The sequence below is a fragment of the Pelecanus crispus genome, chromosome 1, assembly GCF_030463565.1.
Source record: "Pelecanus crispus isolate bPelCri1 chromosome 1, bPelCri1.pri, whole genome shotgun sequence".
Classification (NCBI taxonomy): Eukaryota; Metazoa; Chordata; class Aves; order Pelecaniformes; family Pelecanidae; genus Pelecanus; species Pelecanus crispus.
The window spans coordinates 51,919,753-51,937,591 of record NC_134643.1 but is presented as its reverse complement, the minus strand read 5'-3'; the positions used below and the strand labels follow the sequence as shown (position 1 = coordinate 51,937,591).

At 44.4% G+C, this 17,839-nt stretch overlaps 1 protein-coding gene across 1 annotated transcript in view; it reads right to left on the bottom strand.

The window, feature by feature from the left end:
• Positions 1–12,239, bottom strand: part of CRADD (CARD and death domain containing adaptor protein) — a 79,682-nt gene extending 67,443 nt beyond the window's left edge. Inside the window, exons 1-3 of the mRNA XM_075723797.1 lie at positions 12,212–12,239; positions 8,433–8,738; positions 1,549–1,554 (exon numbers count right to left, since the gene is read on the bottom strand). Coding sequence (XP_075579912.1) covers positions 1,549–1,554; positions 8,433–8,730 — 304 coding nt within the window. The 5' untranslated portion in view covers positions 8,731–8,738; positions 12,212–12,239. The remainder of the gene's footprint in view (positions 1–1,548; positions 1,555–8,432; positions 8,739–12,211) is intronic.
• Positions 12,240–17,839: the final 5,600 nt, after the last annotated feature.

The window sequence follows — 17,839 nt, the reverse complement described above, 5'->3', positions numbered from 1 at the left end:
CACAATCAGTTGTCTCAGCCTTTCCCTGTACTTCATGTTAAACTAACCACTTTAGTGGTGCTCCACAGGACTCTCTAGTTTGTCAATCTCTCCCTTGTACTGGTGGCATAAAGCTAGACACACTATTTTAAATACAGCCTCCTAGTACCAAGCACAGGGGAATAATCATTTCCCTCAGCCTGCTGGCTTTGCTCTTGCTGATGCAGTCCTGTGTATGGTTAGTCTTCATCATCATATTTGCTGCCTATCAGGACATCCAGCTTCTTTTCTGCAGAGTTGCAACTGGCAGTCAGTGCCCATCTTGTGTTATTTTGCAGGAATTTTGTATCCCAGGTGCACAACTTCATGCTTACTTCTGCTGAATATCATGAGGTTCTTGCTGGCCCATTCATCCAGCTTGCTGGGATCCCTATGAGAGGCAGTCCTGCTCCCCAGTGCCAAAGATCTCCAAGGCCTGGAGTCATTCTGCTTCCTGCTTTAGGCACAGTTCAGAAGATCCCAGAACACAAACTGACAAGTGTGCAAACAAAGTTAATTCACCTACAAACTTCCTGAAGATACAGTCCCTCCTATCACCCAGGTCACTGACAAAGAGGTTAAACAGAGGTTAAAAGAGGTTAAAACTGGTCCCACTGTCAGCCCTGAGGAACACAACTCGTAACTAGCCTCCAGTTAGATGGATACTGAACCACTGACCACCACTCTTTGAGCCTGGTGGTCCAGCCTTTTTTTCACCCACTGTGCAGTCCACACCTTCCCAGCTAGCCACAAGAATGCTATGAGACTGTGCTGAAAGCCTTGCTGAAGTCAATTAAATGAAATCTACTCCTGTCATCCACAGAGGCAGTCATTTTATCACAGAAGGCAAGAATCAAGTTAGTCAAGCTTGATTTACCTGTGGTAAACCCAAGTGGGCTGTTCCCAGTCACTTTATCGCACTTTGTGCATTTGGCTTACCACAGCCCACCAAACATGACAGAAAACAGCCTCTCAAAGACATAGGCTGGCTCCCTGAGCACTCTTAGACACATCCCATCCATCTCTGTGGATTTGTGTATGCCCACTCTACTCAGGTAGTTTCTAACTCAATTCTGTTCTACTATAAACAGCATCTCCCTCATCCAAATTCTAGGCACAGAGACCAGGGCCAACTGACAGCAGCCTTCGCATATGAAGACCCAGCCTTTTCCGTGCCCTTCATCAGTGGTTGCCTTAGTCTTCCTTCCACTGCCAATGTACCTGTAGAAGCCTGTCTTGTACTTCACATCCTTGAATGGTTTAAAACTCAGATGAGCTTTGCCCTTCATAACCCTATCGCTAAAAGCCCACAGAATGCTTTTATATTGCTCCTGGGTAGCCTGTCCTCATTTCCACCTCCTAGACAATTCCTTTTTGAATTTGAGCTCTGCTGGGAGATCCCCTTTCAGCCAAGCTGGCCTCCTGCCATGCCTGCTGCTTTTCCTGTATGTAGGAATGGACCATTTTTGTACTTTGAAAAGGTTTTCCTTGATGATCAGTCAGGTATCCTGGGTGCTTGTCCATCAGAACTGTCTCCTGCAGTGTCCCATCAACCAGTTTCATGAACAAGCTAAAGTCCAGGACATTTACTCAGCTACTTGCTTTCCTATCTTCTCTCAGTATCTTAAACTTGAGTACTGCATGGTAACTGCAGCCAAGACTGACATTAACAAACACATCCCTAAACAGTTGTTCCTTGTTTGTGAGCAGCAAGGCCAGTAGAGCACCTCCCTTAAGTCTATTCATCTAGGACATTCATCAAGGTATTGTCCCTTCTGCATTCCAGAAGCCTCCTGGATTGCCATACTGTGTCACATTCCCAGTAAACACCAGGGTTGTTAAGGTTTTCCTGAGAACCAGGGTCTGCAAAAGAAGCACTCTTTTCAGAAAGCTTCATAGGATCATAGGGAAATTCAGGTTGGAAGAGACCTCAGGAGGCCTCCTATCCAACCTCCTGTTCCAAGTAGGGTCAACTCTGAGATCAGACCATGTTGCTCAGTATTCTACCCAGCCAGGTCTTGAAAACCCTCAAGGATGAAGACTACTCAACCCATTCCACTTCTTGCCTCCCCTTACGATGAAAAATGCTCCTTATAGCCCGTCAGAACCTCCCATTTCAATTAACACCCTTCATCTCTCATCTTCCCACCATGCATTGCTGTGTAGAGCCTATCCCTGTCTTCTCTTGATACCTTCTTCGTAGGTATTGGAAAGCTGCTAGCTTTCCTTCTCCAGGCTCTACCTCCTTTTGATTGGGAAGCCCTATAAAAGATGCCACCACAATGTCTCTGTTACTGAGCTCCCTTCTGATCCTAATCCATAAGCTCTTGACCAGCCTGTTGCCCAGGCAATAGCAAAGCTCTGTGCACTCAAGACACTCCTTTGAAGAGACTGCAATGGCATCCTTGTCTAAGAACCTGAGGCCATGCACTACGGCACTGCAGTTGTGTGAACTATCCCACCATGTCTCTGCAAATCCAATGACATCACAGTGCTTCAGCTGTGCAGACTTCCACTTCCTCCCAGCACGCCTGCTGGTAAAGACACTTTTGTCCCACTGTTGAGTTGATCCCATCTGTCCGTAGCAGTCCCGTTTCTTGAAGAGGGTCCTGTGGTCATAGAGTCCGAAGTGCTGCCATGACACCAGGTGCACAGACAGATGTGAATATGCAGGATGCATCCACCCCTGCCCAGGTTTTTTGCCTTGAATGGCGAACACTGCTTGGGCTCCATCCCTTCACATAGGATCACTGAGCCCCGTAGTCATCCTTAATCTGCTGAAGTATTACTAGCACCCAACATGAGAGATTAGCAAAGTCTGATGACTGGGCAGGCCTTGGCAACCTCTGTGATGTCCTGGATCCAGTCCCTGGGGAAGCAGCAAACTTGGGAAGTCATCAGGTCTGGGCAGCAGATGGATGTCCCCATTCCCTACACCAAGGAGTCTTCAATCCCAATTACCTGTTACTTCCTCTTAGCAGCACTGGTTATAAGTAGTTGATCAGGCACAGCTGGCCCAAACAGCTCTCTTGCCAGAGCTCACTGCTCCTCTCCTGTTTCCAGGGACTACATGTTTTATTAAATCTATATTATTAGCCTCACGTATTTGTGTTACTGAGGATGACACCAAGTTTGGTTATATCTTTCCATTAACTTACCTGGAAGAAACTGTTTGAGACTGGACAGGAAACACTACAGTTCTTAACAGTGATGCCTAAGATTTGGGCTTCTCAAAGTAAAAAACACAGACATAAGCAGCATAAACACAGCTGCTTATTAGCACAGCAAAAAAGCAACAAAGCAAATACTCCTTAAACTGTTAAAAAAAAAGAAAAAAAAATCTTACGTGCATACACACATTAAAACCAAAATACATACACAGAATGCTCTGTAGAACCAGGGAAGTTGATTCCTTGTCCGTGTCATGATGCATGCTGTTAATATTGAGTGTGTGCACAAACCTTTAATGCCAGACTTCACAGATCTCGCTGCGGTCAGGAACAAAGCCAAAGCTGTAAATGTAACACCCGATTTTCAGGGGAGATGGGAATGTGGAAAAGAGTTTGGGAAATTCTCCTACGAGGATGCCTTTCAGTCTCTCCAGAGAACCAGAGAACATTTTCTATAGCCTCCAGGCATTGGGATGTGGCACAAGGGCATTCCTTCATCTCCAGGTCAATCCAGTGAGGCCAAGGCTGCTAAGCCCATCCCTTTCCTTCAGACATACGTGGGAGGAAACTCCCCCTTCTGCCACAGGACTATACAAGAGAGGGGAGGGAAAGAGAAGAAAGAAAAAAAAAAAAAAAAAACCACACCGTCTTCTGTCCACCATTTTAGAGAAAAGGAATTCATCAGCTGCTCTCCTATCTGACATCCAAATGGAAAAGGCAAGAGACCAGGCTGTTTCCTCACTGCATTAGACGTGAGAGGAAGCAGGATAGGAAGAGGGCAGGAAGCAGCCAACAAAAGGTAAGAAGAGATGCTAAACTGCCCCATGTTCTAATGCTGTTGCATTTGAATCTGAATTCTTAGAAACCTACAACCCAGCTGTGGAAAAAGGACTTTGGGAAAGCTGGGAGGGGGGAGGGAAGGATGGCTTTCTCAGCAGAAGTACATGTTTTGCTTTGTTTTGTATTTGCATGCTTCATCCAAAGTGTTACACAACATGAAGCCTTATATAGCTATACGAGAACATACACTCCCCACACATCCAGGGAAAAAACCCCAACCACACCAAAATCTATTCAAATCAAAAAAAACTCAACCAAGTCTAACAGGACCCTAATGCAGACTGTGGACTAGGTACCACAACAACAACAAAATCATGCATTAGAAAATATTCCTTGCTTAGTTGTGAGAGAACAGCTTTCCCAAAACGATTCTGTGAAACTCCATGCCCCAAATTCACTAACATTTGCCAGATAGCAACGGCTGCTGCAGGATTCCTTTGGCAAACGCTGTATCTCGGACTTTTCTCTCTCTCAATATGCTGCGATTTCCTGTGGAATGGAGAAATCATCTATAATACAAAGAGGTGCAGTACTAACACTTTTAGAAGTAAATAATTTTATAGCAACATATAGTATGGAGAGAAATAGAACACTTGGGCAGAGAAATTCCCGAGTGGAGAGATATTAAAAAAATATTCTGATAAACAAACACCGTCGAAGCTTGTATTTTTTTATTCAGTGCAAAAAATATTGGGTAACTGTTCGCTGTTCCTAGAAAGAACGAGTTCTGTTGCCAACAGCTGTAGTTTTTCATAGGAATTATAATACTATATTGAAGATTTATGTTCCTGACAAAGGCATAAAGTTATCCAAACTACAGCAGAAAAACCAGAATAGTCTTTTCCCAACAAAACAGACCCACATTATTTTGGTTAACTCTTACTACGGCAGAAGTTTTAATCTTCAAAAGCAGGAACTCATGCTGCATTTGATGTTTATAATGATTAAGTCTTGCAATGCCACTCTGCACAGGGTGAACTGTTTTATCACAGGTTCTTACACAAGTAAGAAACACACCCTATCATCTTGAAATCAATTAAAGTCATAAATATTTACCTCCAAAAACACATGACTTGAAATTTTCTTCTTGAGATTTTGGGCTTTTACAATGATGCTTTCTCTACCTTAAGGAAAGGCTTCCCCAAAGCTGTGGCCATCTGACAGATCATATGAGAGAGAAGAAAGGTGGCCCTAGGCAAAAGGCTGTCCTGTGCATAAAGTAAACAAGCAAGGGGAAGGAATCTTGGGTCTCTTTGCTGCAATTATACAGCGGCAAGTGGCCCTACCTGCCTGCACGTCACTCTCCTGATTACCATGGAAAAACTATTCCTCGTGTTCTGCAGGATTAGGGTCTTCTGTGTTCCTTGGAACTACAGCAGATAACAGTACGCAGAACTATTATTTTTAAGTCAGCTGACATTCAGCAATAAAACTCAGGATATCACAGGTTTTAAAGTCCATTTATTTGCAAGCAGCCAGATAGCATACTCTGGGTTGAATCCTGGGCCAATTTACAGTTACACTCTATGCTGCTCCATGAACATTACACCAAGTTACACAACTTGGGACTCAGTAAATCCATTGCCTTGGAAGAATTTGCCCAAAGGCTCCTGATGAGTCAGTGGCAGTGTCCTGTTTAGATCTCAGACTTTGGCTTCCATTTCATAGCTGCTCGGTCCACCAGATCATATTTACACTACATCACCAAAAATGTTTTTATTTCTGTCCTTCTGAAACTGCTGTTTATTTGGTTCAGTTGGTTTGTTGTTTTGGTTTGGTTTTTTTTTTCACTAGGGGAAGAAAATAAATTAAAAGCTTTTTAACAATTACAGTTGTGATTTTTTTTTTTTAACTGGGAACCAACAAACTATATTTCTCAGCTGAAGCAAAGCTAGAAAGCCTGATCTCTTCGAACAATATGCACAATAATCCAAAGGCCTACACAGAAAAATCACTGTGCATATGCCACAGTTTTTACGTTCAGATAGAGAAAACTTAATAGTCTACTTTGACTGACTTTAAAAATCCTACGTGTAGTCAGTGAGAAGTGAAAGACTATAAAATAAAACCTTCCTTCAAGGAACAACTTGCCACCAGTCCTTAGTCCTGCAAAAGATCTGCAAAAACTGAGGATATTTTGCTTGAGTAAACAGAATTTTAACTGAGCATAAACAAGTGAACAGCAGGCATGCGATTTCCATAAGTATGCATGATTCAAAGGAAAAAAAGATTTAAAAATCTGGGGCCATAAAACCAACTTCGATTTTAAAAGTTTTAGGGTCTAAAAAAAGGTAGTGTGCATGCGGCAGGCTTTTTTCACTACAAATGGATTCTTTAAAAGAAATTGCCACTGACAAATCATAATTTATAAGAACTGTTTCAAATAAGGCAGAAGTTATCTAGCATGGCATTAAAGAACACATTTAAGTATGCTTATAGTTTTATTAGAGCTTTTTCCATGCTTAAGGCCAAGCATATGCTCAAGCACTCTGCCGAGACAAAAGCTTACAAGTTTGTTGTTTAAAATGAAAAGAGAGGCTTTTTATCCCAAACCACATTTTCTTGCATGTAATCAGCACTGATGATTGCCGCCATAGTTTCCAATTCATTTCAGGGTGCACTCAGCATTTATTAGGGCACAGATGGTGCTCTCTTTCTTTGGCTTCTAAAGAACATGCCGAAATATTAAAACAAACTTGGCTATCTGCCCCTTATCCTGTTCTTACAGTCTGTACTGCCACAGTAAAAATAACAGTAACTTTTGATCTAATCTGGAAACCTTTTCTAACTTACACACAAAATCTGGCAATAAGATTATCAAGTACAGTGAGCCCACTCGAAACCGGAGAACTTGATATGCATAAATTCAGCATGTTAGTCACAAGCAATCAAGAATGGGAACAAGCAGTCCACAAAACAATCAAAAGAACAAAAATTGGAAACAATTTTTCTAGTAACACACTATGCGATCCTGACTGTACTCGATGGCTGTGTGTGCTTTTCTGGAACTGTAAGGATTATTCAACAGCTTAACCAGCAAGTAGTAAACGAACAGGCTGATTTGTAAGGCAAATAAAGAGCATTAGCATGACAGGATTTGTCATAACAGCGAGCAAGGTCTTTTCCAACACGCTCAATGCCACAGGTTTGCATTGTGCTGAGAACTTGCAGTATTCTCCCCTACGGGCAGCACAGGATGTTTACTTCCCAAATTCTGAAAATTATTTACCCATTTCCGAGCAAGCATAAAGCAGGCTCCACAGAGACCCAACAGAAAGACAAGCAGTCATGATATTCCATTAAAAATGTCCTAAGGTAAGATAATGTCAGATTTGTCCAGCAGACCTTGACAAACCATTCTTGAACGTGCAGCTAACTGGGACGCAGGTGCACGTGACGGTCAACGGGTCTTAGTCACCCATCTTCACAGGCTTTCAGTCTCACGTAAAGCACACTACACTGGAAAAATCACATATCATGTGCATCAAAATACATATGACCAAACTCAAATGGGGCGGGGGGGGGGTGCGGGGTGAAGGACTTGGAGAAAGGTTAATCAAGACTGCTTGGAAACAACGTTCCCAAGTGAGGACTATTTCACTATCTTACTGGTAACATGAGGTTAGCAGCCAGTGCACGCTGCCAGAATCTAGGGCAAGAAATGTGCATTTTAAGCAGTCATCTTGATTCCAAAACAGCTCAACAACTGCATGCATGGTTTGGTAAAGAAATCACTTCTGAACAAACCTCAAGTCCAGAAAACTAGTTTTAGAAGTACATTTAAATGTCAGAAAGCCAGAGGTTTGACTAAATAAGATTATACAGCACCCACTAAATGGGCTAGCTCCTAAATTTGTTTTAAAACTAAGCAATGGCTAGTAATTTTGGAAGCAATGATCCTAGATATCTGCACTCCAGTAAACATAATAAATAAATCTAAATTAACATACGGTACTAAATCAAAATGACATTAAAATCATAAAAAAGTAAGTAAATAAAAATTCTGTCAATATGAACAATCCAGAAACAAACCACTGTAAAACATACATAAAACAAACAATAATCAGGTATGGATGGTGACGAGACTGTTCTGCAGCTAGTCAAAACTACTTTTTATAGTCTGCTCCCTTTGAGGTAATAGAGTCTGGGTCCTCCTACATCCCAGCCTCTCCCAAGACAGTCTCTCCTGCTGTCTCCTGAAACTCAGCCCTGCTCAAAGACCAAACTTTGCAATAATTCCTGGCATTGGCTGGCTTCCAGGAAATTCAGGCTGTCCCCTTCTGCTGGCATCAAGCTCCATATCTACACGACGCGTAACTTTAAATTGCTGGTACATGCAATACTTTGAAAATTACATCTTGAGAACAAGCTTCAAAATATCAGCAACAACAATCCTGGCCTTACCTGCAGGATCTTGTACTGTCATTTCTTTACGCTTCACCATCAGCTTGTCTTTAACCCACGGGAACTCCTGTAGGGAATCCAAGAACGCATCAAAAGCCTTGGGTCCTCTAGTGGGGAGAATATCAAGGAGCATCATGGTTTTCCTCTGACTGGTGGTTTGGGATTTTATTTCTTGAACATGACTGTCCGTGAGAATCCCTTCTTGGTAGAGATACTGAATAACAACTCCATCCACCAGCACCTCTGTGCAGAGCTCCAGGCGCAGGGAGCGTAAAAGCTGCTTGTCTCTGGCATCCATCTGGCAACCTAGAGTGTGACGAAAGGAGTAGGGAAACGCCTGAAGATTAAAATACTTCAACCTTTAATATCCAGAAGCGATGTTTGATACCTGGCAACCTGTAGAGAGAATGCCAAACTCAGAATCACCAACCTGGGAAAACTATTAACGATCCCCACCACCTTTTTTCTGCTCAGATTTCACTGTCTCATGAGCTAAAATGCAGCCATATCTGGGAAATATTGGACAGGAAGAGAACCTTTGGCATTGTGAAGACCAGTCCTTCGCTGGAATAAAAACCATGCCAAATAATCCCGCTCACTAACTGGTCGAGGTCCATGCTAAAGGCAGCTAGAGCATTTGCCAGTCCTTTAAGAGACTCTAACCACAAAAAGCATAGAGAGATGTCACAGCTGACCTCTGTTACTGATGCCTCTGATGCTACTGCTGTTGCGGCACTTTTGCTGCAGTACTGTAAAAGCAGCAGGACTGGTAGATGTGCCACAGACAGGCAGCAGCGGCAGGGACAGAGTCAGCAGGTAGCTTTGGCCTACGCGATGCATTTTAATTTTAGGAGGGGTGGAAATGTACCTTATGCACCAGGTCTTTCTTCCTCCTGACTCATCCTGGAAGGCTGCTCTGGAACTCAGCTGATCTGATGATGAGAAACTTTCTTCGAATTTCCATCTCAAATTTATCCACCTTCTATTTACAGGCATTTGTTACGCCAAAACTGTGCTTTAGCTTAAGTAGCCCTTCTCTCTCCCTGGTATTTACCCTTCTAATGTATTCACAGGAAGCAACTGGATGCCCTCTGCCAGCTTCCATTTCACTTGACTAATACTCTGACTAGACAAAAGCTGCAAAAGATGCATTTTATAGCCACTCTACAGAAGAGGAATCAAGGTCCAGAGAGACCAGGCAACTCATCCAAGCTCATACCAGCAGTCCGTGCCAGACCTATGAACTGAATCAAGATGTCTGGTCGAGTCCTTAACGACAAACATATCCTTAGGCCCATTCATGGCACTTGAAAAGGAAAATGACAGAGTCATACAATTTAATACTTTCTCATGACTAAATAATGAAGTCAAAAAACTGCAGCAGGTGTTGAGTGTGATTACCAAGAGAGTTTCTGATAATTAAACTAAAAGCTGCTGTTCAAACAGCTAGACCTTGCAGAAACTGTACTTCATTCAGCTTGAGGATACAAGGAGAGGCAGAGATTTTCAAAGGTTTTGTAAGAAACCTGCTAAAGTCTTTATATCATCAGAGGTGCCTACTGACTCCCAAGGCCCCATCAAAGGTTGGTTGGTTGGCCTGGTTGTTAAAATCTAGGGTAGGCAACCAACAGAACATATAGGCACGTAAATGGCATCTTGGACAGAATGCAAGAGCATAGGACCACGAGAGAGAGACTGGAAAACCTTGTCCATGACACCCTCCGATAAAGCCACTTTCCGAAAAGCTTCCCCCGTGTGCTGAAAGCATTCCAGGAGGACTCCATCTTTCCTGAGCCACCCAGTACGTTTCTCGTATACTGAAGTGAATTTTGAGGTGCCTGCCTTCTGCCTAGAGGTCATTTGGGAATCAAACAACAGCTATCCTGGCACATGTCCTTAAAAAATGCTAGTTTGCTAAGCATAGCTCAAACAACAAACTCCATCATGGAGTGAGGTAACAGTGCAAGCAAGGAGATGCAAAAAGAGCAGGCAAGAAAGAGAGCTGGATTTCCCCACTTGATGTTAAGATGCTCATTTTGGACAGGTGGAGCTGAAGATTCTGGTCTCTAACATGCACTACCTTTACGCTGCTGGGAGTTGTGGACTGAACTAAAGCAAAACCAGATAAAATTCAGGCAGCACATCCCCACCGTTCCTTCCTTCCAGGATTCCCTGACCACCCCTGAGCTCACGAAGCGCTTGCGGAGTTCAAGACAGGCACCCAGCAGCAGGTCTGAGGGCGTTATCTCAGCCCAGGCAGAAAACTTTCGGTTGCTACAAAGCTCTTGTGCTTCCCATTCTGCACGGGCCACCGCGAGTCCTCGACCAGGAGCCTCCTCACCCACGTGCCAGATGAGGAACATCGACTTCTCCAGTCACTGTCCAGCACTTGATGAGTTCCCCTTCTTCATGACCAAAGTGGTCAACGCTTTTCAAGAATAAGGCCTTTTCAAACCATCTTGGTTTGCACCTTTGCGCACTGAAAAACGCCTATCAAGCCATGAATCTGAAGGGGGAATTTCGGCTCAAAAAGGTCTTTGGCTCGCTGACTGCAGAGTGAGCCCAACTGAGGTTTTAAAGCCCTTCACACCAAGGTCACTGGCCCAGTGAACTTCCAGGATAGGGTGAATTGATTTTTAAGATCCTTTTAAAGATTAAGTATTTTTTTGTGTGTGTGTACCGTGAGAAGGAAATGTCTGAGTTGGGGACTAAGCAGCCAGATATGGAAAGGAATCGGGATTTTGGTGCCTAAGAGTGTAGGGATGGATTTCAGTGCAACACAGAATTAGCTTAAATTAATTTTAATTGCAGCCTGTACCTAGCGATCCAAAGTAAGCTCTAAAACAGATTTTCTCCAGTAATGCTGGTGCTAGAGGGGAAGTAAAAAGATGAGACGTCCGTTTACCCAAAAGATGACATGGCTCACACCTTAGCCAGATACTGCTAAAAACGCATCTTTTCCATTGTAGAGCCAAATTTTAAGAAGCGTACCCCCACGCCCTGCTGAATGAGCGCCGCCTTTTACTTATCACCACACCAACACAGGCACCTTTGCCTTTTTCTGGATCTGACACAGAATCCGTCCATGAACGGGGATAAAACTTTTGAAAGCCTTGACCCTAAAAAGACCCCATCCGATCTGAAAAAGAACATTCACATAGTTCTCGGCTGGAAACGCTTCGGCCTTTTCCCAAACCCCAACTGCGGTGGGCTGCTTGCGACTCCCAGTACCATGTGTCTGCTTAGCTAAGAGTAAGGTCCACCCCGCCTAACGCATGAGTGGTTTTGGCTATGCACGGCATGCCTACAGGTTAAAAAGTTGCCCCCCCGCCAAAAAAAAAAAAAAAAAAAAAAAAAAAAAATTAAGTTTTGCGTTTAACTCCTCCCCGGTGACCGAGGTCTGGAAGCTGCTGCACCTCAGCGCCGAGCCGGCCGCCTCCCCTCCGCCCTCCCTCCGGGCACGGCTCGGCGCGGCTGCTGCGGCGGAGGCGGGCGCTGCCTCCGGCCCACCGCCGCCCCCGCGGAAGCCCGGCCCCGGCCCCAGCCCCGGCCCCACAGCGCGGGGGGCCGCCGCCGAACGGCCCCTGGGCAGCGCTGGGGCTGACGCCTTCCCGCCTTCCCTCCTGCCTCCGCCTCGGCGGCGCCCGGGGCAGCGGGCGGGGGGGGCCGGGCCGGGCCGAGCGGGGCCGCCGGCACCGCGCCGCGGAGCAGGCGAGAGAGCGTTCGGGGCGGCGAGCGCTGTGAGGGCAGAGCTCCCTCCGCCCTCGGCCCGTACTTACAGGAGGGAAGTGGGGAACTACGCAGGGCGCCCAGGCGCCCGCGGAGCCTGCGCGGGGAGCACCATCTTTGTTGAAGGCAAGAAGGCTTCGCCGGAAGCCGCCGCCGCCGCCCTGCTGCGGGCCGGCCGAGGAAGGGCCGCCGCGGCCGGCCCCGCTGAGGGCGTGGGGGGGGGCGCCGCGGGCGCCATGTCAGCTGTGGGCAGCCGGGCTGGGCGGCCCCGCGGGTCGGGACGGGCGGCCGCGTCCCAGCCGCCCCCCGGCCGGGAAGGTGGGCCTCGGGGCGGGGGGAGGCGGGCGGCGAGGGGGTCTGCTGCGGGGCGCCGGCAAGGCGAAGCCGGCCGGGACGGGCTGGAGAGCCCGGCTGCGGCGAGTTTCGCGAGGGGAAGCGACCCCAGAGCGGAGCGCCAGCGGGCGCGTAGCCGGCCCCACGCGAGTTCGGGAACGGCCTGAGGGAGGGAGGCAGGGAGGCAGGGAGGGCCCCGCGGCGGGGTCCCCTCCGCTGCTGGGTGCCGGGGGCGGCTCCGCGAAGGCGGCTCCGTCCCGGGAGTTCGGAGGAGCTGCTGCGCCCTCAGCACCCGGGTGGTGGTTTGTTTGGGGTTTTTTGGGGTTTTTTTTTTTTTTGTGAAAGTGGGCGAGTTGTAGCTGAAATTAAATGAGAAATGACAAAAAGTGGCGTTTTCGTGACATTGGAAACAGCTGATCTCATTACTCTCCGTGTCTGCTGGTTCCTACTGGCAAGTATGTGCTAAGCCAGACTTCATCCAGGTGCTGGTGTCATCGTATCAAACGTACAGCAATGTCGTATTGGCTACTGTATATATTTAGCGTCATTATTTTCATCTGAACAGCCTAAAAATGAAGAAACTTCCGTCGATGAAAAACATTTAGCAAGATCCAGCCTGCGTCTGCCACATTTCAAGCGCTGTGCACGTTCTCATAGTTTCATTCGACTGCGACTGAATACGAAAACATCTCTTTCACATCATTTTATACAAATATTTGAAACCAAAGTACGGTAGAAGAGAGAAAACTGTGATTCACAGAGCTATAAAAGCGCGGCGGTGTCATTTCCTATCACATCTCATCGAAGAACTTTTTTCCATCTTTACGTAGGTGTCAGGTGTTGCACGGGCTCGAGCGGTGTCAGCCCTTTTTTCTTTCATGTCGGGACCGCAATAGCGATGAGAGAAAAAAAAAAAGATCCTGCAGAGCTGGAACGCGCTACCTTGAAGCTGCAGGCAGCCACAGCGGGCTGGCTGTGGTCTGCTCGGCTTGCTAATGCCTACCCTCTGGAAAAGCAGGAAAGGTGGTTGCAGCTGCTGCTAGAAATGTTGCCGCTGTGTGAATCCCATTTGTACATGCAGTTAAGACTAATCGTACAGATTTAAGGGTATTTGGAAGGTTTAAGGGTATTTGGAAGTGAGTTACGGAAACCTTTACATACCGTTCCTAGATACTGTACCCAGGAAATATTTGCCATGGAAAAAAGATACCAAAGTATTATTGGTAGAGCTCACATACTGCATGTGCTCAACATGATATTTATCTACAAGATTTTGCATAAAGATACACACTTAGTCACACTCAGAAAGCTTAGATCCTTTTCCTTTGATTTTCCTGTGGCTAACGGCAAAGTTGAGAATTTTTGTGGACACAGAAATCACAGTCTTGAAGGCAAAGTTTGTACGCTGGATTTAAGAAATGTTTAAAAAATTCTGTAAATTTATTATGTGGTCAGCTTCTGCAGAGATGCTACTTACTTGGCAATTTTAAAGCAATATTTTGGTTTAATTGACATAACGCTTTTACCTAGGATTATTTCCAAAGGGGTTTAAATTGCTTTTAAATAATTGATAAAGAATATCTTATTCCAATAGATCTATTAAACCAAGGTAAATGTTTTTTGTCTCAGGCACACGTGTTAGTCTTCTAGTAACACAGACATAAAAAATTTAAATACTCCTATGGGCTGTTTCAGAGTGATGCATTAACATGTTTACTATGACCTTGACAACACTGGAAGCCCCACAAGTCAGTCATCTTCGGTAACTCTAAGACAAGAAGCATGCTGCTGTTGTAGCCAAAGTACAGCTGAGGTGGTTTTAAATTTTCATGTCATAAGTAGTTTGTAATACCGGTTGTGAGAAAATACATTTGTAAACAACACAAACCGGCACCAGGGAGCAGTGAACACCACAAACAACGTATGGGATCATTCCTCAGCACAGCGCTGTACAGCTACTGACAGTTTCCTTTCTTAGCTTCTTGTATTTCTGATTGCCAGCTTTTTTTTTTTTTTTTTCTTTTTTCCAGTCACGATCTAAGGAACTGTATTATATCTGGAATTGGAGTGACCAGACTTGGAGACTTAGAGTATCACATCACTGTGATCCTGACAGCTGCATTTAATTGCAGATAATGTGCCTGCATTTTAAAATAGAAAATGAAGACAAGCAGTTACATCACTTGCATTTACTGTATTTTTTTGCCAGATGAGGCAATCGGGATTATTTATTTTATAGTGTCCAAGAATATCTTAGAAAGTTAGCAAAACATATGGATATGCACAGAGCAACTCCGGTTCCTGCTCAAGTAAATGGTAGCAGTTGTACAGCCAGCGTTTAGTCACGTCTTTGCTTACGGTCTGAACAGAGATGCGAAGGAGGAAAGCAGTGAAAGGAACACAGATAAGCCTCGGAAGGAAGAGGATGAGAGCAGAGGTCCAAGTCTGATAAAAGGGAAAATCTGGTGTTTCCTTTTCCTCCCACTAGTTTACAACTAGTGCTGCAAATTCACTAGCGGAAACGGTAAATGTGCTACGGGTGGTTTGGGTTCAGCTTTAGCGGTGCACCCCAGGTGTTGATTATACTCTGCAGTTACAGAACAAGGATGCGCGCAGGTAGTACTAAGTCCAAGGAGAGAAGCCCTTAAACCTTCCATTTTGGTTCTGACTAAAATTCTTCCAGTTCAGTTCTGGTCTGAGTTCAGTAAAACTTCAGAAGGTTGGTTCAGTTCTATCCCAGTTTTAGGGACAAATATCTATATCTATATCTATATATTTATTTATTTGAGCCAGTTTGGGTTCAGCTCATCTGCCCACTAGCAGATGAAAATCTCAAAGCTAATGATGTAGATTAAAAAAGAGTTTCCTAGACTTTGTAGATCAATGGACCACGGTCAATCCCGCACATCAGCATCATCTGACTTTTAGACTTAAAACCTTGTTCTCTCTGGTTCTGTGGGTTGGAGAATCACCGGTGGTCATCAGGCCACACTTTTGAGAACTGCTGAATTCGGGGTAGCCGAATCTGTGGGTACCAAACTAAGCAGCATCTCTTCTGACAATGCTGTTCTCTTTACATGCCTGTTATTCCAAGTCAGAGTACCAGATTTTTAAATTTACTGTTCACTTGTTTAAAGCTCACTTAAAAGTCCCAAATCTTTTTAGAAACTCTGTACAAAGTATAATGAGATTTGTAAAAAAATAAAGCTTTTCAGAGGATCCTTTATGCTAATTAGAGCCAAGCTGTATCCTAGCATGTACATATTTTCTCTGTTTTCTACAGACTAATTTGTTTCTGCTGATAACAAGAGCCAAAATGTGTTTTTAAAACTAGTGCAAGCAGATTTAATCTATTAGGAGTATGCTGTTTTCAATTGTCTGTAGGACAGCATTCCAACTTTAAGGACAAAAGAAAAGAAATATGAGCCTCTAGATTTGTTTATTAAAAACACATCTAATTGGTTAAATCTCTCACAAAACCTCTGAAATGAAGATGGAAAAAAAGAAACATGTATTATATGGTTGCCTGTCATTTTTAGAAATAAGAGCACAGAAAACATTTCTGAATGTGATGTATCTCAAAAACACTGTTAAAATACAAGTCGGGGTGGCCCAAACTCAGTGGCCTGAAGACCAGATGACGGTCTTGCAAGCTATTGCCACCCACTGCCATCCCAGGCAATAATCCCTTCCCTTCCTCCCTCTCCTCTTCCTCCTCGCCCTGCTCCCCGTTGCACTCCCCTTTGCACGTGTGGCCCTCCCTAACGCCGACACAGCCACGTCTCCCGCGCCAGCCACCCAAAACCAGGCTGATGCCAAGGAAGGGAAGGTTTTGGTGTGGAAAGACGGCCCAATGTGTAGCGCGAGGGGTGCCGGCAGGGCTTGAGGGCACTGGACTGTGGGTCGGGAGGGCTGTCACTCTTCAGGTGGCATTTGCTACTCCAGAAGTGATCCCTTATTGCTCCTGGGAAAAGAGGATGGGCAGGACCGAAGTGCGTCGCTGAAGGGGATCAGCCCCTGGGCTGCCACTTAGATTATTCTGATACTTAATAACTTCCCATTCACTTAAGTAATAAAGGCTTTAAATTAAATGCAGTTCGAAGAGAGCAATGAATATAAAATGTAGGTGACACGTCATTAGCTTCCTTAAAAGTATTATTTTATTAAAAGGCATGTCCAGCATGGAGGTAAAATATAGCACAGAAAGTTTCAAAACATCTTAAACCGTGGGGTTTGAAGTGACCATGTAGTGTCTGTATATTTACATTTGTTTCAATAATGTTTATTAGCGGTACTGCAATGAATTAGTGCTGTTTACTTTGATACAAATAACCTTTAACGAAAAGTTGAATGCAGAATTGTTGTAAGAAAAGAAGCAGGCATCAAATGTGAAACTTTTGTATTCATTCCAGAAAAAAAAAAAGAATCTCCAATGAATTGTAATAAAAACCCTGCAATTATTATATGCAAAATGTGACTCGGTATTTCTCAGAATGTTTAGTCTGTTTTCTTTAAATATATGAATTAAGGTAGTTCTCTGTTTGTTTTTGAAGTTTAATTTAAAGATGCTTGGGGAGACAGATGAAATACTACAAGCCTCTAAGTATTTATTCCAGACTTACGAAACTAGTTTTTAAATGTAAAGCAACCATTTTAATAATGTGAGAACAAACAAAGAAAATTCACAAATTAGCCTGAGAAATCAAACATCGACAAATAAGTAAAAGGAATTTAAGATTCAAGTCTGAAACCTTTTCACAAAACCAGCTTCTTTTGTTTGCAAATTACAGCGTATGAAATGGTTGTCTCGCATTTTAGATAAAAGTCTGAAAGGTTGGGTTTATTTAGGAGGAGAATAACTACTGCTTTTTGTAATCTGTTTCTTTCCCAGGCTTTGAACTGGACAAACACATATACAGTACCTGTATTTTTAAAGGTTCTTACTTTCAGGTTAAGCAGGAGCTAGTAATGATTTGTGGAAAGTTTTTACTGGTATCCTAGCAAGACATTTGCCACTGCTTATACTTCTTCCGTACGTCCTGTTTTCAAACAAAAAATACCCTTCGATTAAAAATTCACTTACTCTGTTTTGTTCCCTTTCAAAATGAAACCTGCCTGCATGCATGGTTACAGTGGGCTGGTTAAGCAGCCCGCAGCAGGCACTGCATCCTCCATCAGGGGAGTTAAAAAAAACAGATGGATTTCCAGAAAACAGTTATCTTCTCGCAGGCAGTTTCCCACACGCGTCCGAAGCACCTCAGCTCACGATGCCACTTCCACTGCAATCCAGTTAGACAAGAATCTCACTTTCCTAGCTTATTTTCTTCTCTCTTCCTAGCAATGCA